Source organism: Carcharhinus amblyrhynchos, chromosome 33 (assembly GCF_965287045.1).
Source record: "Carcharhinus amblyrhynchos chromosome 33, sCarAmb.v2.hapA, whole genome shotgun sequence".
Taxonomy (NCBI): domain Eukaryota; kingdom Metazoa; phylum Chordata; class Chondrichthyes; order Carcharhiniformes; family Carcharhinidae; genus Carcharhinus; species Carcharhinus amblyrhynchos.
This window is the reverse complement of record NC_137356.1, coordinates 12,544,578-12,567,143: the sequence shown is the minus strand read 5'-3', so window position 1 is coordinate 12,567,143 and position 22,566 is coordinate 12,544,578. Positions and strand designations below refer to the sequence as shown.

Sequence of the window (22,566 nt, the reverse complement as noted above, 5' to 3'; positions counted from 1 at the left end):
CCTCTTTCTTCGCTGTAGAATTCTCATGATTCAGTTCGGGCCTACACTGCGGGAGACTTAGCACAGGCCAATGCAACCTAGCCTGCACAGTCTTTGGAGTGTGGGAGGAAATCAGGCACCGGGGAAACCCACGCGGACATGGGGAGAACATGCTGACTCCACACAGACAGTGACCCAAGCCGGAATCGAACCGGTGTCCCCGGTGCTGTGAAGCAGCGGTGCTAACCACTGTGCCACCCACACAGGGGCCGAAGTGGGGCGACGAGTGGATTTTCACAGTAACTTCATTGCAGTGTTAATGCAAACCATATTAATAACGAGGACTTTCGAAGTTGAAGTTTAAAGCTTATTTATTGGTGGCAAGCAGGCTTACATTAACACCGCAGTGAAGTTACTGTGAAAGTCCCCGAGTCGGGAACACTGAGGGAGAATTTAGCACCCTAACCAGCAGGTCTCCCGGACTGTGGGTGGAAACCGGAGCAGCCGGAGGAAAAGGGGACCCGATCTTTGTTTAAATATCCTATAGTGGCGAACGTTCTGTACAGAAATGGCCAAAAGTGGAAGCCCCCCCCCACCCCCCCCCCGCCAATTTCTATCCACGATCTGGAGGTTGGATGAGAATCTATCCCCTCCGCCCCCTTTCCCAGCCAGGACGCAGAGCCCTCCACCCACAACCTGCCTCCCTAACAGAACAACCCCTGTTCCGATCCCATCCCCATCTCCGCCCCTTTGCCTTACCTTCACCCAGTCAGGTCTCCGAGGGCGTGGTTTGCCTCACCAGACCATGCCCCCACCCCCCACCCCCCCCCCAACCCATCCCCTTCTCACTGACCGGGATAAATAGGGACGCCCTGGGCTCCCGGATCCCCACCCTCGCTTCTCCGAGCCTTCCTCGTCGTCCCTGTGCCAGCCCGTTAGAGTCTTCGCCAACTCCCCCCACCTTGGCAATGTCTTTCGGCGGCGGATTCAAGACCAGGAGTATGTCCTCGCGGAGTATGGTCAGTCTGTCCCCCCGCACGGCCGCCTCGAGCTCGGCCAGCCTCCGAGGGGGCAGGGGTGTATCTACCTACACCGTCCGGTCCAGTCAGAGTTACATGCCGGGCCTGGGGTCGGCCAGTTTTAGCAGCCACAGCGGCCTGTTAATGGGCGGCGCAGCTTTGGCTACCAACGAGAAAAATGCCATGCAAAACCTCAACAATCGGCTGGCGGCCTACCTGGAGCAGGTGAAGTCGCTGGAGGACTCGAACAAGGCCCTGGAAATCGAGATTCAGAATTTCGGGGCCAACCGCACCATTGAGGGGTTCGACTGGTCTGTGTACGATAAGACAGTCAGACCCCTGCAGCAGCAGGTAAGAGGGGAGCTGCTCCTTCCCCGTTTGCATCCCCACCTCCCCCACACACACACACCTCACCCTGGTCAGTCCCCACACGTGTCTACTATCACTTTACCGCGATTCCCGGCCTCGGGTCACTGCCTGTGCGGAGTCTGCACCTCCTCCCCGTGTCTGAGTGGGTCTCCTCCGGAGTACTCGCTGCTAAATTCTCCCTCACTGTACCCGAACAGGAGTGTGGCGACTAGGGGATTTTCACAGTAACTCCATTGCAGTGTTAATGTTAAGCCTGACTTGTGACACTAATAATCAGACTTTAAGCTTCACCTTCGGAAATTCTCTCGCGAGCAAACGGGGAAGGAGCAACTTCTTCGACACGGTCCAACCTCTCAGGTGTCTGTCAGCCCCCTCCCCCTCCCCCTCCCCCTCACCCTCACCCCCACCCTCTCCTCTGGCAGACTCGCGATTGGGTTTTAAACCGGTCTTTTTTTTTTGCATAATGTTTGCTGAGGTGTCACAGGACGAAGGCAGGGTTTGCTGCCTGTGGGGGAGGGAGGGAGGGAGGGAGGGAGGGAGGGGGTGGAGAGGAGGATTGGCCGCAGGGGGAGGGGTGGGGATTGGGGGAGGTGATAACAACCCTGGAGAAATTCCATGTTGTGAACTGGGTGGGGGTGGGGTGGGGGGGGTGGTGTGAGGGACAGTTTCTGTTCCTGCGCCTGTAAAAGATTTACGCCAGTCCAACGCCGGCATACCCACATCCTGTAAAAGATGTCAGGCCCCAATGTGTCTGAGCAATGGCCCGGTGTGTGTGTGTGTAAGTGTGTGTGTGTGAGTGTGAGAGAGAGAGTGAGTGTGTGAGTGTGTGTGAGTGTGAGTGTGTGTGTGAATGTGTGAGGAGTGTGAGTGAGTGTGTGTGTGAGAGTGAGTGGATGTATTTGTGAGGGTGTGTGAGAGTGTGTGAGTATGTGTGTGTGAGTGTGTGTGTGAGAGAAAGTGAGTGTGAGTGTGTGCGTGTGAGTGTGTGTGTGAGAGAGAGTGAGTGTGTGTGTGAGTGTGTGAGAGAGAGTGAGTGTGTGTGTGAGTGTGTGAGAGAGAGTGAGTGTGTGTGTGAGTGTGTGTGTGAGAGAGAGTGTGTGAGTGTGTGTGTGTGTGTGTGAGAGAGAGTGAGTGTGAGTGTGTGCGTGTGAGTGTGTGTGTGTGTGAGTGTGAGAGTGTGAGTGAGTGTGTGAGTGAGAGTGAGTGTGAGTGTGTGAGTGAGTGTGTGATAGAGAGTGAGTGTGAGTGTGTGCGTGTGAGTGTGAGAGTGTGAGTGAGTGTGTGAGTGAGAGTGAGTGAGTGTGAGAGTGTGAGTGAGTGTGTGAGTGAGAGTGAGTGTGAGTGAGTGTGTGAGTGAGTGTGAGAGTGTGAGTGAGTGTGTGAGTGAGTGTGTCACTCTTTGCTCCAACCACCACCTAGCATTGATTATGCTCCAGTGAAGCACATTGGGATGTTTTAGCCTGTTTCGGGCGCTATATCAATGCAGTGTTGCTGGACTCGGCGTCGCCCTCCTGCGCCCTCCTCATTTGCCCCTTTTCAATGTTTCTCAGATTCTCGATGCCATCATGACGAACTCCCGCATTGCCCTGGAGGTTGACAATGCAAAACTGGCAGCTGAAGACTTCAAGAACAAGTGAGCTTGGTGTGGGGGCTTGGGGGGGGGGGGGGGAGTAGATGGGTGGCTTGGGGGTGGCGGGGGGGGAGGTATCTCAGACGCCCGAGGTTAACACTCTGGGGGGGTGGGGTGCAAGCGACGCGGGTTCAAATCCCACCACGGCAACTGGTGGGAACTGAGAAATTGTCTGATCAATAATGTCCGTGAGATTATACGGAGAAGGAATTTCTTCAGCCAGAGGGTGGTGAAGGTGTGGAATTCATTGCCACAGAGTTCAGGTCATTGAGTGTCTATAAGGCAGAGATAATTCCTTGATCAATAAGGGGTTATGGGGAAAAGGCAGGAGAGTGGGGGATGAGAAAAATACCAGCCATGATTGAATGGTGGAGCAGACTCGATGGGCCGAGTGGCCTAATTCTGCTCCTCTGTTTTATGGTCTTACGAACATCGTCCTGACCCGGTCTGGTCTCACAGCTCGACTCTTGGCTGCCCCTCCGAAAATGCCCAAGCGACAATCCCGGGCAATTAGGGACGGGCGAGGAAATGGTTTTATAGGAAGATTCCTTCTCGCCTTCCAGCCACCCATCCCGGGATCTCTCCCCTTGCCGTGGTTGGATGGAAGGGACCGTGTACAATTCATTGACCGCGATCCCGGCTGTGCCTCGCTCGGCACAGGTCGCATTGAGGGCCACGCAGGGTCGGAGAATCGTTGGGGGGGGGTCTAACCGGTTCAGCGCTGGCGCCAGACCCCGCTGGAATCCACCGCTCCTGGGTGTAATCCGGATCCCGCACCGTGGGATTGGCATTTAAATATGCCCAGATCATCTGAGGCAGATTCTCTGACCCACCCCAACCCCACGCCCCCATTTCCCCAGGCGTGGAGATAACCCGGCGAGAATCACTACTCAAACCCAAATGGACACGAGGCCTGATGGCCAGGCCGGGGAGGAGGGGGGGAGGGGTGGTGGTTAGAGGCCACTGAGGCCCCCCCCCCCCCCCCCACAACAGATCAGGGACGTGCCTGGGCCATGCCCATCTGGCAGTGCCAACTGGCACCATGGCACTCCCCGGAGGGAGGGGGGGGAGGGTTTGGGGCCAGGGGGGGGTGGGATCGGGCCAGGTGGGGTGGGACCAGAGGGGGTGGGGCCTGTGGAGGGGTGGGTAGGGCCAGAGGGAGGCGGAGCCTCAGGAGGGATGGATGAGGCCTGAAAAGGGTGGGGCCTGAAAGGAGTGGGGCCAGAAAGGGGCGGGGCCTGAGAGGGGTGGGGCCTGAAAGGGGTGGGGCCTGAAAGGGGCAGGGCCTGAGAGGGGTGGGGCCTGAAAGGGGTGGGGCCTGAAAGGGGTCGACAATGGCGACATGAAGTGGGTGTCGTGTGAGGGTCCCATTGCCCCAGTGCTGACAATCCATGTTGGGGACGGGGTATGGGGAAGGATGCCTCCACATGGGGGAATAGCCCCCAGTGTCTGTGGGAAGGGGGGTCCTCAATTTCACTTTCAGTTGGCGCTATCTCAATGAAGCCAGCGCATTTAGGCCCTGCCCCCTCAGGACCAGCGCAAGACCCGCCCCTCCCGAAAAATGGCCGAGTGCGGGGAAACTGATCAGACGGCTGGGCTGGTCACACCCAAAATAACACTCAGACCGGGAATCGTAGCAGGAATCTCTGCAGGAATTGTAATGGGAATCACTGTGTCTATCGTAGTGGAATTGTAGCGGGAATCTCTGCGAGTATTGGAGCGGGATTCTCCGCAAATATTATAACGGGAATCTCAGCCAGAAGCGTAGCAGGAATCATAGCGGGAATCTCTGTGAGAATCGGAGCAGGAATCATAGGGATGGAGCAGAAAACTCAATGGACCATGTAAAGATTTGTTATCCTCAGGTGGGAATTTGTAGCCTTTGGGTGAGTGCTGCCGGAGTATCCCAGCTTTAATCAGTTTCTGGAATCATTCCACCCACCCATTGTTTTTTTCCCTCTGGAACGACGTCCTGTGATGACGGTTGTTTGCTCTTCTTGCTCCAGGTGGGAGTCGGAACTGATGCTGAGGCAGTCGGTGGAGGCTGACATTAACGGGCTGCACCAACTCAAGGACACATATCTGCAGCTACAGGGTGACCTGGCCCGAGACATCGCTGGCCTGGAGGACGAGATTGCCTTCCTGAAGAAGAACCATGCTGAGGTGGGCTGCTTTGGGGGGGGGAGTGGGGGTGGGACACACACAAGCACATGTACATATGGGAACAGTGCAACACCAAGAAACACCAAGAGGCCAGAAAATCCCACCCCATGCCTCTCCTTCTCTTTGTGTCTCTTTCTCTCTCTCTGTGCATCTCCCTCTCTTTGTCAGTCTCTATGTGTGTGTCTCTCTCTGTGTTACTCTGTGTGTGTGTGTGTGTGTGTGTGTCTCTGTCCGTCTCTCTGTGTGCTTCTCTCTGTTCTTCTCTCTGTATGTGTGTCTGTGTCTCTGTTTTTCTCTCTCTCTCTGTGTCTCTCTCTGTGCGTCTCTCTCTGTGTCTCTGTCTGTGCGTCTCTCTATACGTGCGTGTGTCTCTGTTTTTCTCTCTCCGTGTTTTTCTCTCTCTCTCTGCGTCTCTCTTTTTGTGCGTCTTCCTCTGTGTTTCCCTCTGTTCGTCTCTCTATATGTGTGTGTATCTCTGTGCGTCTCTCTCTGTGCGTCTCTCTCTGTGCATCTCTTTCTGTGCATCTCTCTCTGTGCATCTCTCTCTGTGCATCTCTCTCTGTGCATCTCTCTCCGTGCATCTCTCTCCGTGCGTCTCTCTCCGTGCGTCTCTCTCTGTGCGTCTCTCTCTGTGCGTCTCTCTCTGTGCGTCTCTCTCCGTGCGTCTCTCTCCGTGCATCTCTCTCTGTGCGTCTCTCTCTGTGCTTCTCTCCGCTTGTCTCTCTATACGTGCGTGTGTGTCTCTGTTTTTCTCTCTCTCTGTGTTTTTCTCTCTCTCTCTCTGTGCGTCTCTCTTTTTGTGCGTCTCCCTCTGTATCTCCCTCTGTTTTTGCTCTCTCTCTCTGTACCTCCCTTTCTGTGCCTCCTGCTCTCTGTTTTGTATCTTTCTCCTTTATTTTATGCCTTTTTCCTCCATCTGGTTCTATCATCTCCTTCTCGGCCTGTACGTTTATCCTTCCTCTGTCCCTTTGTGTCCACCTTTCAAACCCCTCCCTGTGCCCAGCGTCCAGTATTGGACAGGTAAGATCACATCATCCTGTGGCACCAGCTGACTCACCTGTGCCAACCTAACCTTTGGGTTCTCCTTTCAGGAACTGAGGCTGTTGCGACAGCAGAAGACCCAGGACATCCAGGTGGAGGTGGACGCAGCTCCCTCCGTTGACCTGGCTGAGGCCTTGAAGCAAATGCGTGACGCCTACGCCAAGATGACGGAGGACAACCAAAGAGAGCTGGACACCTGGTACAACCAGCAGGTAGGATTGACCTCAGTGCCGGCAGCGCGCGCCCTCACATCGACCTCAGTGTCTACAACTCACACCCTCACATCGAGCTCAGTGTCTACAGCTCACACCCTCACATCGAGCTCAGTGCCTACAGCTCACACCCTCACATCGAGCTCAGTGTCTACAGCTCACACCCTCACATCGAGCTCAGTGTCTACAACTCACACCCTCACATCGAGCTCAGTGTCTACAGCTCACACCCTCACATCGAGCTCAGTGTCTACAACTCACACCCTCACATCGAGCTCAGTCTACAGCTCACACCCTCACATCGAGCTCAGTGTCTACAGCTCACACCCTCACATCGAGCTCAGTGTCTACAGCTCACACCCTCACATCGAGCTCAGTGTCTACAACTCACACCCTCACATCGAGCTCAGTGTCTACAACTCACACCCTCACATCGAGCTCAGTGCCTACAGCTCACACCCTCACATCGAGCTCAGTGTCTACAACTCACACCCTCACATCGAGCTCAGTGTCTACAGCTCACACCCTCACATCGAGCTCAGTGTCTACAACTCACACCCTCACATCGAGCTCAGTGTCTACAACTCACACCCTCACATCGAGCTCAGTGCCTACAGCTCACACCCTCACATCGAGCTCAGTGTCTACAGCTCACACCCTCACATCGAGCTCAGTGTCTACAGCTCACACCCTCACATCGAGCTCAGTGTCTACAGCTCACACCCTCACATCGAGCTCAGTGTCTACAACTCACACCCTCACATCGAGCTCAGTGTCTACAACTCACACCCTCACATCGAGCTCAGTGTCTACAACTCACACCCTCACATCGAGCTCAGTGTCTACAGCTCACACCCTCACATCGAGCTCAGTGCCGGCAGCTCACACCCTCACATCGAGCTCAGTGTCTACAGCTCACACCCTCACATCGAGCTCAGTGTCTACAGCTCACACCCTCACATCGAGCTCAGTGTCTACAGCTCACACCCTCACATCGAGCTCAGTGTCTACAGCTCACACCCTCACATCGAGCTCAGTGTCTACAGCTCACACCCTCACATCGAGCTCAGTGCCTACAACTCACACCCTCACATCGAGCTCAGTGTCTACAGCTCACACCCTCACATCGAGCTCAGTGCCGGCAGCTCACACCCTCACATCGAGCTCAGTGTCTACAGCTCACACCCTCACATCGAGCTCAGTGTCTACAACTCACACCCTCACATCGAGCTCAGTGTCTACAGCTCACACCCTCACATCGAGCTCAGTGTCTACAACTCACACCCTCACATCGAGCTCAGTGTCTACAGCTCACACCCTCACATCGAGCTCAGTGTCTACAGCTCACACCCTCACATCGAGCTCAGTGCCGGCAGCTCACACCCTCACATCGAGCTCAGTGTCTACAGCTCACACCCTCACATCGAGCTCAGTGTCTACAACTCACACCCTCACATCGAGCTCAGTGTCTACAACTCACACCCTCACATCGAGCTCAGTGTCTACAACTCACACCCTCACATCGAGCTCAGTGTCTACAACTCACACCCTCACATCGAGCTCAGTGCCTACAGCTCACACCCTCACATCGAGATCAGTGTCTACAGCTCACACCCTCACATCGAGCTCAGTGTCTACAACTCACACCCTCACATCGACCTCAGTGTCTACAGCTCACACCCTCACATCGAGCTCAGTGTCTACAACTCACACCCTCACATCGAGCTCAGTGTCTACAACTCACACCCTCACATCGAGCTCAGTGTCTACAACTCACACCCTCACATCGAGCTCAGTGTCTACAGCTCACACCCTCACATCGAGCTCAGTGCCGGCAGCTCACACCCTCACATCGAGCTCAGTGTCTACAACTCACACCCTCACATCGAGCTCAGTGTCTACAGCTCACACCCTCACATCGAGCTCAGTGTCTACAGCTCACACCCTCACATCGAGCTCAGTGTCTACAACTCACACCCTCACATCGAGCTCAGTGTCTACAACTCACACCCTCACATCGAGCTCAGTGTCTACAACTCACACCCTCACATCGAGCTCAGTGTCTACAACTCACACCCTCACATCGAGCTCAGTGTCTACAGCTCACACCCTCACATCGAGCTCAGTGTCTACAACTCACACCCTCACATCGAGCTCAGTGTCTACAACTCACACCCTCACATCGAGCTCAGTGTCTACAACTCACACCCTCACATCGAGCTCAGTGTCTACAGCTCACACCCTCACATCGAGCTCAGTGTCTACAGCTCACACCCTCACATCGAGCTCAGTGTCTACAGCTCACACCCTCACATCGAGCTCAGTGTCTACAGCTCACACCCTCACATCGAGCTCAGTGTCTACAGCTCACACCCTCACATCGAGCTCAGTGTCTACAACTCACACCCTCACATCGAGCTCAGTGTCTACAGCTCACACCCTCACATCGAGCTCAGTGTCTACAACTCACACCCTCACATCGAGCTCAGTGTCTACAACTCACACCCTCACATCGAGCTCAGTGTCTACAACTCACACCCTCACATCGAGCTCAGTGTCTACAGCTCACACCCTCACATCGAGCTCAGTGTCTACAACTCACACCCTCACATCGAGCTCAGTGTCTACAGCTCACACCCTCACATCGAGCTCAGTGTCTACAACTCACACCCTCACATCGAGCTCAGTGTCTACAACTCACACCCTCACATCGAGCTCAGTGTCTACAACTCACACCCTCACATCGAGCTCAGTGTCTACAACTCACACCCTCACATCGAGCTCAGTGTCTACAGCTCACACCCTCACATCGAGCTCAGTGTCTACAGCTCACACCCTCACATCGAGCTCAGTGTCTACAGCTCACACCCTCACATCGAGCTCAGTGTCTACAGCTCACACCCTCACATCGAGCTCAGTGTCTACAGCTCACACCCTCACATCGAGCTCAGTCTACAGCTCACACCCTCACATCGAGCTCAGTGTCTACAACTCACACCCTCACATCGAGCTCAGTGTCTACAGCTCACACCCTCACATCGAGCTCAGTGTCTACAACTCACACCCTCACATCGAGCTCAGTGTCTACAGCTCACACCCTCACATCGAGCTCAGTGTCTACAGCTCACACCCTCACATCGAGCTCAGTGTCTACAGCTCACACCCTCACATCGAGCTCAGTGTCTACAACTCACACCCTCACATCGAGCTCAGTGTCTACAACTCACACCCTCACATCGAGCTCAGTGTCTACAACTCACACCCTCACATCGAGCTCAGTGTCTACAACTCACACCCTCACATCGAGCTCAGTGTCTACAGCTCACACCCTCACATCGAGCTCAGTCTACAGCTCACACCGTCACATCGAGCTCAGTGTCTACAGCTCACACCCTCACATCGAGCTCAGTGTCTACAGCTCACACCCTCATATCGAGCTCAGTGCCTACAGCTCACACCCTCACATCGAGCTCAGTGTCTACAGCTCACACCCTCACATCGAGCTCAGTGTCTACAGCTCACACCCTCACATCGAGCTCAGTGTCTACAACTCACACCCTCACATCGAGCTCAGTGTCTACAGCTCACACCCTCACATCGAGCTCAGAGTCTACAGCTCACACCCTCACATCGAGCTCAGTGCCTACAGCTCACACCCTCACATCGAGCTCAGTGCCTACAGCTCACACCCTCACATCGAGCTCAGTGCCTACAGCTCACACCCTCACATCGAGCTCAGTGCCTACAGCTCACACCCTCACATCGAGCTCAGTGTCTACAGCTCACACCCTCACATCGAGCTCAGTGTCTACAGCTCACACCCTCACATCGAGCTCAGTGTCTACAGCTCACACCCTCACATCGAGCTCAGTGTCTACAGCTCACACCCTCACATCGAGCTCAGTGCCTACAACTCACACCCTCACATCGAGCTCAGTGTCTGAGTTATTAATCTGGGTTTACCTTAATAAAGGCAAAGGAATTTTGGCTGGATAGTCTAATTTTCCATTCTCGCTCCCACTGCGGACAAACCTGGAGAAGCCCAGTGGTTAACATTGCTTCCTCACCGCACTAGGAATGCAGGTTCGATTCCCGGCTTGGGTCACTGTCTGTGTGGAGTCTGCACATTCTCCCCATGTCTGCGTGGGTTTCTTCTGGGTGCTTCGGTTTCCTCTCACAGTCCAAATATGTGAAAGTTAGGTGGATTGGCCATGCTAAATTGCCCCTTAGTGTCCAAAGATGTGCAGGTTAGGGTGGATTGGCCATGCTAAATTGCTCCCTCAGTGTACCCGAACAGACACCAGAGTGTGGTGTCTAGGGGATTTTCACATTCATTGCAGTGTTAATGTAAGCCTACTTGTGACACTAACAAATAAAGTAAACTTAATTGTGGATAATGTAAACCCCCCTCTCTCTCTCTCTCTCTCTTTCTCTCTCTGTGTCTCAGGTGCAGATACAAACCACTCAAGTCACACAGAACACCCAAGCGCTCGCCGCAGGTAAAACAGAACAGGCCGGACTGCGACAGCAACTGCTGACCCTCGAGGCTGAATATAACTCCCTCAACGGCACTGTAAGTAAGCTTTGGCAACTCGCAGCCCCCTCTCATCGGAGCGTGGGGTTTATCCAGACATGGCTCGGGGTGGGTTTGTAATGACTTCAGTCAGGCCATTGAGGTTGGCCTATTGGAGAATGGAGTCTCTGATTAAGGATCCAATTGGTGGGCCAAGTCTTTGTCTTGTACTTAACCGGGAGTGACAGTTCCTCCTGGAGATAGGCTGCTGACCACGAGCACCCTGAGTACTGGTGTGAGAGTTTGTATATGAAGGGATTTTTGGGGTGGGAGATGCCGGTGTTGGACTGGGGTGGGCCACAGCAAGAAGTCTCACAGGTTAAAGTCCAACAGGTTTGTTTGGAGTCACGAGCTTTGGGAACGCTTCTGCCAAGTCTCCACTCACCCGAGGAAGGAGCAGTGCTCCGAAAGCTCGTGATTCCATATGTTGGACTTTAACCCGGGATTTTGGTGAAGGGATCTCTGCCTCTGAAGGTTTATTACAGGGCATTGTGTCAGCCTGACCGAACCCTCTCTGGGTGTTTCCTTTGACTCCACAGATAGCCGCTCTGCAGAACAGTCTGGATAATACGGAGCTCAGATACGCCGATGAGCTGCAGAGACTGCTCAATGACGTCGGGAGACTGGAAGGGGAGCTGGCCGGTCTCATCGACAGCCTGAAGATACAGACCCAGGAGTACGAGGCGCTGCTGAACGAGAAGATGAGGCTGGAGGGCGAGATCCAGAAGTACAGAGCCCTCCTGGACTGCGGAAACCGGGAGTAAGTCTGAGTTCTATCCCAGACTGCGATTCCGTGGCTGGTTGACGGGGAAGACGGAACGATCCACGTCCAGCGGTTAGAACCTTGGAAAGGTTACGGCGCACAGGGAGGCCATTCTGCCCATCGTGTGTGCACCGGCCCAATTAGAGAAACTAGCAGCTCATTTTAACCCCCAGCAACCAATCCCTCGCAGGTTCAGATACTCATCCAGGAACCTTCTTCACTGAGGCAGCGAATTCCCGATGCCCATCGCTGTCTGGCTGAGAAACCTTCCCTCATGTTTCCCCCCCACTCATTTCTCTATCACTTTCCCGCAATCTGTGCCCCCGACACCCCACCCCCGCAGTAACTGACCTCCTCAGCTAGGCGGGAAATAAGGTTTCCCTGCCCACCCTGTCTAGGCCCCATCATCATTTTGTTACTCCTCAATTAGAATAGAATCCCTGCAGTGCAGGAGAGGCCATTCGGCCCATTGAGTCTGTACCCACACACGAGAAGCACCTGAACTCTCCCCCTAATCCCCTTTACCAGCGCTCGGCCCAGAGCCCTGAATGTGATGATGTGCCAAGAGCTCATTGAGGTACTTTCTACAGGATGTGAGGCCCCCCTCCCAGGCAGCGCATTCCAGACCCTCACCACCCTCTGGGTCAAAAGGGTTTCCCTCAAATTCCCCACCTTGAACCTATGTCCCCTCATTACTGACCCTTCAACTCAGGGCAACTCCTTATCCACTCTGTCCATGCCCCTCATAATCCTGTACCCCTCAATCAGGTCACCTCCCCCACCGCAAACCACCCCCCCCCCACCCTCCCCCCCACACACCCCCCCCCCACACACACACACACCGCCCCTCAGTCTTCTCCGCTCCAATGAAAACAACCCAAACCTACCCAACCTCTCTTCACAATTTAACTATTCCATCGCAGGCAGTGTCCCGGTGAATCTCCTCCGCACCCCCTCCAGAGTAAATACATCCTTCCCCATAACTGGACAGTTTAGCAGACAAACCATCTCTACCGTGAGACCTCGGAGCTCTTTACGGTTGGAGTTGGAATGGGTATCCCCACCAACGTGGCGATACAGGGGCAATAAACTCCAGCCCCACCCACCCTCCGCACCCTTGGGCTGACAGACGAGGGAGAGCAGCTAACCTTCCAGTCCCTGGACAGTTGGCACGGTGTGTGAGAAAGTGAGGAGGTCAAGATGGAGGGGATGGGGGTGGGTTTGGGGGTTCGGGGAGTGGGGGGGGTGGTTGGCTTCCTCCCCCTCATGGGTGGGCAGCTAGATCAAACCAGTAACAACAAGACCCCACCCCCGGGCAGTAAACTACCCATCCCGGGTACCTGACCATCGTGGGCAACCACTTGCAGGGGTTTGGGTGTGGGGGGGGGTGAGATTAGAGGGGCAAAGAATGTTCTGGAAAAGTGGGAGCCGACTTTCCAATGGAGGCGGCCAATTGGGCTGTTCAACCGAGTGCGGAGAGCCCCGATTCTCCGCTGAATCGTCCCATGGATAAAGTTCCAGAAGCTTCCGCCGGCTCCCCACCCTCAGAGGAAGAGTCGGCCTCTCGCGGGGGGGGTGGTGCTGGGGTGGGGGGGGTCTCTGTGTTGGTCACAGACGGGGTAGAGCTCTGGCCGGGAGCCCTGACTGCTCTCTAGTCCCCCCTCGCCGGTTAGCTAACGTGTTTCCAATCGCAGCGTGGACTAAACCTTATAAAATATGTTTCTGTTCTCTCCCTCCCCTCCCCTCAATCCAGCCTCCGTGAGACCAAATCATCTTCAGGGGGTAAGTGGTCTCACCTGATTTGTGCCTTTTATTCTTCGATTATTTTCCATTCCAGTCACTGCCGTAACGTTCTGAGGGACAGCGTACCCGAAACTGTCTCATCTCCCTCTGTCACTCACTCCATCCATTGCTCTCTCTCTCTCCCCCTCTCTCTCCATCTTTCTGTGTGTGTCTCTCTCTCCCTCTGTTTCTTTCTCTCTCTCCCTCTCTCTCTCTCTCTTTCTTTCTCTGTCTCTCTCCCTCTTTCTCTCTCTCTCTCTCTCTACTTCTGCCTCTCTCTATCTGTTGTTCTCTATCTCTCTTTGTCCCTCTCTCTTTCTCTCTCTGTCTCTTCTCTCTATCTGTCTCTTCTCTCTCTCTACCTCATTTTGTCCCTCTCTCTCCATCTCTCTTTATCTCTCTCTCTCTCTCTCTCTCTCTCTCCATCTCCTCCCCCCTCCCCCCTTTCTGCAAACTATGAGTGATTAAGTTGGATTGCTGCCACCTCCCTTTCCGTTAGCCCACGCTCTCTTGACCCCGGTGTGTTACCTTGCTGTAGGCCTCGGGTCTGCGTCCTGAACCTCACAATAAAAGTAAACAGCTGACAGTCACGTCCTTCCTGCTGTCATCACCCCCATTTCTTGAGGGTGACTGGAGTTGTTGGGTGGGGTATGGGGGGTGGGGGGGCTTTACCTGTACGTCAGCCATTTTGAATTGAGGTTCATCTTTGCGGTTGCTTAACTATTCTCTTTCCTGTTCTATTATAGGTGGCAGGGCAGGAGGTTCCGGTACCATCATCACGTAAGTCCCTCAAATCTTGACCTATGAGGAGATTGGAGACGGCAATCACCTCAACGAGGCCCAGGAGGTTGGCTTCTTGGAATTAGAGCCCCCTAATTGAGGTCATAATATCCAATCAGGAAGCTCATACTCTGAGAGGTCAATATCATGAGCCACGCTGAGGTGATTATAGGGACTATTGATAAAGTTATGGGCCTCAAATCCTAAGTGTTAAAGTGAATTCAAAGTGTTACCAGACATCCTTCCCAGCATGCTCGGTGTTGATGACCAGGCATCCTTCCCAGCATGCTCGGTGTTGATGACCAGGCATCCTTCCCAGCATGCTCGGTGTTGATGACCAGGCATCCTTCCCAGCATGCTCGGTGTTGATGACCAGGCATCCTTCCCAGCATGCTCGGTGTTGATGACCAGGCATCCTTCCCAGCATGCCCAGTGTTGTTGACCAGACATCCTTCCCAGCATGCCCAGTGTTGATGACCGGGCATCCTTCCCAGCATGCCCAGTGTTGTTGACCAGACATCCTTCCCAGCATGCCCAGTGTTGTTGACCAGACATCCTTCCCAGCATGCCCAGTGTTGTTGACCAGACATCCTTCCCAGCATGCCCAGTGTTGATGACCCTCCTGAATGACCTGAGTAACTTTATGGCTGCTTCTCTTCGCTGATGGAGAGTGAGTCCTGGGAGGTGCGGTGGGATAGAAACGGGAGCACATCGCACCAAGCGTAGAAACAAGAAGACACGGGGCAGGATTTTACGGCCTCACTGGTCCTGAAATTGTAACATCCCCCCCGACATCAACGTACCTTTCCATGGTTCCTCCTGTGGGTGCGATGGTAAAATTCCAGCCATTGACCCTTCAACCATCCTAATAGTGCTCCTGGGGGCCTAACTGAGAAGTGGGGGTGGGGAATCATAGAATCTACAGTGCAGAAGGAGACCATTTGGCCCATCGAGTCTGCATTGACCACAATCCCACCCAGGTCCTATGCCCTAACCCCACGCATTTACCCCAGCTAATCCCCCTGACACTGAGGGAGAATTTACCATGGCCAATCCACCTAATCTGCACATCTTTGGAGTGTGAGAGGAAACCGGAGCACCCGGAGGAAACCCACGCAGACATGGGGAGAACATGCCGACCCTGCACAGACAGTGACCTGGTGCTGTGAGGCAGCAGCACTCACCACCGTGCCACACATCCAATAAGAATTGGAGCCTACACTGGGATGTGGGGGGGTTTGGTGGGGATGTTTACGTACGGACGGTGTACGCAGCAGCTGCTAACCAACTCTCTTTTCCTTTGTGTTCTCCACCAGTGCCATCACCACAGAAAGAGGTAAATACTGAACCTCCCCCACCCCCTCCTTTGTGTGACAGAACCATTCGCAGTGTGTGTGGCACAGGAGCTAGAGGTCCCATGTTTGACCCTCGGTCTGTGCTGTTCCGCTGGTAGATTTCAATCATGTCAGGTGCCATATAAATGCAAATTAGTTAAAATTCATAGGATCCCTATGGTGCAGGAGGCCATCCAGCCCATCGAATCTGCACCACCCACAATCCCAACCAGGCCCTATTCTCATAACCCCACATATTTACCCCCTTACACCCCCTGGCACTGAGGGAAAGAGAGGTTAAGTTTTAGTTTGTTTTAAAGTTTATTTATTCGTCTCACAAGTAAGGCTTACATTAACACCGCAATGAAGTTATTGTGAAAATCCCCTAGTCGCCACACTCCGGTGCCTGTTCTGGTACACTGAGGGAGAATTTAGTGTGGCCAATGCACCCTAACCCACACTTCTATCAGACTGTGGGAGGAAACTGGAGCACCCGGAGGAAACCCACGCAGACATGGGGAGAATGTGCAGACTCCACACAGACAGTCACCCAAGGCTGGAATCGAGCCTGGCGCTGTGAGGCAGCAGTGCTAATCACTGTGCCACCGTGCTGCCCCACCAGGAGTTGTAAAGTTTACTTGTAGGTGTCACAAGTTGGCTTACATTAACACTGCAATGAAGTTACTGTGAAAATCTCCTAGTCACCACGCTGGGTGAGTGGGGATCTTGAGTGTGCGAAGAAGCATGGTAGAACATCAGTGATGGGTGACAGCTAGGAGAGATTGTAACAAAGATGCCTTGGGCACGAGACAATGCAAGTGTTAATGGCCGTGTTAAGGACTGGAAGTGATTCTGATAGTGGCACAGAATGTGTTAATCGGAGAACACAGTAAAGCAAAATTGGCCTCAACATTGAGTTCAACATTGTATTTAGACTGTGAACTTCCTCTCCAACTTGACCCTTTTCCCTTTAAGTCCAATTTTAACCATCCTGATATAAACCCACTCCACCCTCTGGGCCATCTGTCACTTGTTCTGCAATTTCACTCTTACTGAGCACTAATGTTTGTTCTTCTATGAACGCATTCTTTGAAAACATCCTGGGGTGCGTGTGTGTGTGTGTCTGTGTGTGTGTGTCTGTGTGTGTGTCTGTGTGTGTGTGTGTGTGTCTGTGTGTGTGTGTCTGTGTGTGTGTCTGTGTGTGTGTGTGTGTGTCTGTGTGAGCACATGTGTGTGTGTCTGTGTGTGTGTCTGTGTGTGTGTGTGAGCACATGTGTGTGTGAGTGTGTACGTGTGTGTATGTGTGTGTGAGAGTGTGTGTGAGTGAGTGTGTGTGAGTGAGTGTGTGTGAGTGTGTATGTATGTGAGTGTGTGTGTGTCTGTGTGAGTGAGTGTGTGTGTGTGTGTGAGCGTGTGTGTGTGTGTGTGAGTGTGTGTGAGTGAGTGTGTGTGAGTGTGTGTGAGTGAGTGTGAGTGTGAGTGTGAGTGAGTGTGAGTGTGAGTGTGAGTGTGAGTGAGTGTGAGTGTGAGTCCTTTGCAGGGCATCCGGGGGAAGGGGGTGGAACAAGAGGCAGTGAGGGGGAAGTGGCAGGAAGATAAGACTGTGAGAACACGTGGGGCTCTAATTTAGGATGGGGGGGGTGGGGGGGGAGGGTGGGGGGGTGGGGGGGGGGGAGGGTGGGGGGAGGAGGGTGGGGGGTGTGGTGTAGACTGGTCGCAGCCGACGTTGCAACGCCTGCTTTTGTTCCTTGTTAACCGGGGTTTTATTTTGTCGTTGCAGAGGTTAGAAGTTGAAGATTCCGTGAGTGAGGCATCTTCCCAGGAAACCCTCTGGGACAAGGAGAACGTGGTGGTGGTGGGGGGGGGGGGAAGGGGCCACAACTCACATCCGCTGCCGTGGCTTCTGCTGGAATCTTGGGAATGGCGGGCTCTGCAGCTGGGAATTTCTTCCCTCACGGCTTCCGGCCTTGAGTCTTTTTTTTGGGGTGCTTTCGCTAAGCGGGGTGTGTGTGTGTGTGTGTGGACCATGGCCCACAGGGGTGGAATTATCCCATTTCCAAATCAAACTTGTCAGGAGGAGGGGGGGATATGACGGAGCCAGTGCTCCGCCTCCCCTCTCCCAGTCATCCGCAATGTCTCTCATTCCTGAACTGGCTCCGCACGGAGCCTCGAGTGTGTGCATCCCCTGAGGATCCGATACCTTTGTGCTTGCTGTTTGAAAACTGATGAATAAAACGTTTTTCCAGCTCAATCGCTAAGCTGTTGTGTTGCTGTATTATTATTTTATTCCTCTGTGGGACGTGGGTGTCGTTGGCTGGGCCAGAGTTTGTCACCCATTCCTGGTTGTCCTTGAGCTTGGCCATTTCAGACGGCAGTTAAGAGAGAACCGCATCGCTGTGGCTCGGGAATCACACGTAGGCCAGACCGGGGTAAGGACGGCAGATTTCCCTCCCTAAAGGGAACCAGATGGGTTTTTCCAACAATGGGTCATCAGTAGATTCTTAATTCCAGATATTTTTTATTGAATTCAAATTCCACCCTCTGCCGTGCCAGGATTCGAACCCAGGTCCCCAGAACATCAGCTGAGTTTCTGGATTAATAGTCTGGCCGTTATACCACTAGGCCATCACCTCCCCCTCAGCCTTTTGGCACATTTTGCAGCCTCCATCTCTGGACATTTATTGCCTATGTTTAGTTATTCTCCAATACGTCACTGACAAGGCCCAACATCAGTTGTCCATCCCTAACTGCCCTTGAGCTGAGGGGTTTGTTAGGCCATTTCAGAGGGCAGCTGAGAGTCACCCCCATCGCTGTGGCTCTGGAGTCACATGTAGGCCAGACCGGGTAAGGACGGCAGATTCCCTTCCCTAAAGGGACATGAGTGAACCAGAATGGGGTTTTTAAAGATAATGATTGGTGTTTTCATCGCTGCCATCACTTACAATTCCAGATTTTATTAATCGAATTCGAATTCTCCCGGCTGCTGCTCGGGGAATTTGAACCCACGGACGGGATTCTCCGGCCTTCCAGCCATGTACTACCCCTGGCGGGGGTGGGGGGGGCGGGGGGAGGTGGCGTGTTGTTGGCTAGTGATGGGATTCTCCATTCCCGCCGCTGTTAATGGGAATTCCCATTGATGTCACCCTCCCGTGCTGACAGGAAAACTGTGGGTAGGGCGGAACTGGAGAATCCCAGCCTGTGGCTGGAATTTTACCTCCGATCCTGGCACAGGCGAGTCACGCAGAACTGAATTCTACAAGACCTGCCCGACCAAGAACAGTCCAGCACAGGAACAGGCCATTCAGCCCTCCCAGCCTGCGCCGATCATGATGCCTGCCTAACGGAGTCCGTATCCTTCCATTCCCATCCGATTCACGTATTTGTCTCGTTGCCTATTAAATGCCGCTATCGTATCTGCTCCCACCCCCTCCCCGGGCAGCGAGTTCCAGACATTCACCACCCTCTGTGTAAAAAAACTTACCTCGCACATCTCCTCTAAACTTCTCTCCACGCACCTTAAACCTCTGTCTCCTAGCACTTGATGTTTCTACCCTAGGAAAAAGTACCTGACTATCCACTCTGTCCCTGCCCCTCGATCTTACAAACCTCTATCGGCGCACCCCTCAGCCTCTGTCATTCCAGTGAGAACAAACCGAGTTTATCCAACCTCTCCTCATGGCAAATCCCCTCCAGACCAGGTAACATCCTGGTAAACCTCTTCTGTACCCTCTCCAAAGCCTCCACATCCCTCTGGTAGTGAGGCGCCCAGAATTGTACACAATATTCTAAACAAGGCCTAACTAACGTTCTGTACAGCTGCAGCACGACCCACCAATTTTTATACTCTATGTCTCGACCGATGAAGGTAAGCGTGCCGTGAGCCTCTTGATGACCTTACCCACCTGCGTTGCCACGTTCAATGACGTATATTTCAGATTGTAAAATCCACAGCCTTAGCCTGCCCTGCTGGGATATTATATTAGCCCAGTGACCCTTAACCTCCATCTTCCCTCATCACCACCGCCAGCGTCTCCCCCGCCACCCCCCAACCCCGCCCCCCACCCCCAATCATAGAATCATGCAGTGCAGAAGAGGTCCTTTGGCCCATTGAGTCTACACTGACACTTGAGAAAGACCTGATCTCCCACCTAATCCCAGTTACCAGAGCCCTGAATGTGACGATGTGCCAGCTGCTCCTCCGGGTACTTTTTAAAGGAGGTGAGGCCTCCACCACCCTCCCAGGCGGCGCATTCCAGACCCTCACCACCCTCTGGGTGAAACGAGTTTTCCTCACGTCCCCCCCAAACCTCCTCCCCCTCCCCTTGAACCTTTGTCCCCCTGTTACTGACCCTTCCACTCCCAACCCACCCTGTCCGTGTCCCTCATAATCTTGGACACCTCGATCAGGTCGACCCCCCCCCCCCCCCCTCAGCCTTCTCCGCTCCAGAGGAAACAACCCCAGCCGATCCGACCTCTCTTTATAACTTGAATGTTCCGTCCCCGGCCTCTGTATCTCCCTCCAGTGTGTTCATGTCCTTCCTATAATGTGGTGACCAGAACGGCACTCAGTACCCCAGCTGTGGCCTCACCAAAGTTCTATACAACTCCATCATGACCTCACTGCTTTTGTAATCTATACCCCGACTGATACAAAGAACAACACAGCACAGGAAACAGGCCCTTCGGCCCAACAAGCCCGTGCCGCCATTTTAGCATTCAGTGAGCGCCTCATTCCAATCCTTCTTCTCCCTGTGACTTTTGTCTACCTCTCTTGGACTCCACAATAAAGGGGTGCAAATTTAGAGAATTTTATGTGTGTCAGATTGAGGGGGGTCTAATTTAGGGACAATTTGTCAACACCAATCAGCCTAAAAGCACATTTTTCGGGTGTGGGAGGAAACCGGAGCACCCGGAGAAAACCCACGCAGACACGGGGAGAATGTGCAAACTCCCGCAGACACCGACCCAAGCCGGAGATCCGACCCGGGTCCCTGTGTCTGCACAGCAAACAGTGATAGTCACTGAGCTGTCGTGTTGCCCATCAGATGGCCCAGTTTAAGCGCACACTAACGACGTGAAGCACTAGGCAATTCTCGAAGCGACGTTCAAGAGCAGCCCTCGCACGACCCACCGCGTGTATGCCCCTTGTTGGGTAAAGGCAAGTGTCCCATACGCCTTTCCCCCCCCCCCAAACCATTAACATGGCCTTCGGCTTTCAGAGCTTCATAATCCAAATCCGGGATGTGAGTTTCATATCTTGAGGGGGGGGGGGGGGGCCACTGGGGCTTCACTAGTCCAATAACATACCCGGGAATGTTCTAAGTATGTTAGGGATTGCGGGTTTTAAACAAAAAAATGAAGATGCGGCTTGCACATGGAATGGTCTGGGCTCCTGCTCTGACCAAGACCACAAGGAACGATAAAGGGTTGTGAATGTAGCCCAGTCCATCACGCAAACCAGCCTCCCATCCACTGACTCCATCTACACTTCCCACTGCCTTGGAAAAGCAGCCAGCATAATTAAGGACCCCAAACACCCCGGACATTCTCTCTTCCACTCTCTTCCATCGCAAAAAAGATATAAAAGTCTGAGGTCGCGTACCAACCGACTCAAGAACAGATTCTTCCCGGTTGCCATCAGGCTTTTGAATGGACCTACCACATATTAAGTTGACCTTTCCCATCCCGCTGCACTGGGCGGAGACTTGGCTGGGCGCTGAATTCTCCAGCCTCGCTGCAGCGGGACTGTGGTGTGAATGGCCGGTAACATCACGCCCCTGGTATTGGGAGCTAGTCCCAGTGGCAGCAATCTCTCAGCTATCATCGATCGTCTCAAACACCCATCTGGAACATGAACGTCCCCATTAAGGAAGGAAATCTGCCGACCCTACCTGGTCTGGCCTACACGTGACTCCAGCCCTACACATGACTCCAGCGTAACACGTGACTCCAGCCTACACGGACTCCAGCCCTACACATGACTCCAGCGTAACACGTGACTCCAGCCTACACGGACTCCAGCCCTACACATGACTCCAGCGTAACACGTGACTCCAGCCTACACGTGACTCCAGCCGAACATGTGACCGTGGCCTACCCATGATTGCAGACCTGTGTCGTTAGTCATGGTTGTCATGGGGACATACACTCACTCCTTCACCTGACATTTGCAGTGGACAGGGCAGATCGAGCTTCTTATTAATGGAGACAGTCCAACCATCAAGCTTCAGTTCCTGAGGTCGCACCTTGGGATATTCTCTCCTCCTCCTCCCTCCGCACCGCACCCCGCCCCCCCGCCCTCCACCCCCCCCCCCGCCCTCCACCCCCCCCGCCCTCCACCCCCCCCCCCCACCCCCCACCCCCCCCACCCCCGCCCTCCACCACCCCCCCCGAGGATGGAACAACAGGCTAAATCTGGCCCATTAAGTTCCAACAAGCTGATGACACAGAAACAGGCCTGTGCTAGTTCTCTAAAGGAGGTCCCCTTCCCCTTGTATTAATCCCCCTCCTCCCAAAATATTTATCTCCGATCTTTCCGAACACTTCCTCACTTTCTTGTTGGACAATTCTGTCAACCTGCTGAGATGAAATCCTTCTCTTTGAGGACCCTTCGAGATTTACAGCAGGGAAACAGGCCCTTCGGCCCAACTTGTCCATGCCGTCCAGTTTTTACCATCATGCTAGTCCCAACTGCCCACATTTGGCCCATATCCCTCGATACCCACCTTACCCATGTAACTGTCTAAACACTTTTTAAAGGACAAAATTATACCTGCCTCTATTACTGCCTCTGGCAGCTTGTTCCAAACACTCATTGCCCTCTTGTGAAAGAATTGCCCATCTGAACCCTTTTGTATCTCTCTCCTCTCACCTTAAACTTATGCCCTCTAGTTTTAGACTCCTCTCCCTTTGGGAAAAGAT

The 22,566-nt window shown here is 53.7% G+C and overlaps 1 protein-coding gene and 1 long non-coding RNA gene across 2 annotated transcripts; both read left to right on the top strand.

Annotated features, from left to right (window-relative positions):
* Positions 1-812: 812 nt before the first annotated feature.
* On the top strand, positions 813-13,995 carry LOC145360893 (keratin, type I cytoskeletal 19-like). The gene is made up of 7 exons (XM_080216395.1): positions 813-1,349; positions 2,918-3,000; positions 5,004-5,160; positions 6,252-6,413; positions 10,861-10,986; positions 11,526-11,746; positions 13,503-13,995. Exons 1-7 carry the CDS (start codon positions 948-950, stop codon positions 13,993-13,995), a joined length of 1,644 nt encoding a protein of 547 aa, XP_080072521.1. The 5' UTR covers positions 813-947.
* Positions 13,996-14,232: 237 nt separating this feature from the next.
* On the top strand, positions 14,233-17,643 carry LOC145361067 (uncharacterized). The gene is made up of 3 exons (XR_013889797.1): positions 14,233-14,311; positions 15,628-15,647; positions 17,426-17,643. It is a non-coding gene; the product is annotated as an uncharacterized LOC145361067 (long non-coding RNA).
* Positions 17,644-22,566: the final 4,923 nt, after the last annotated feature.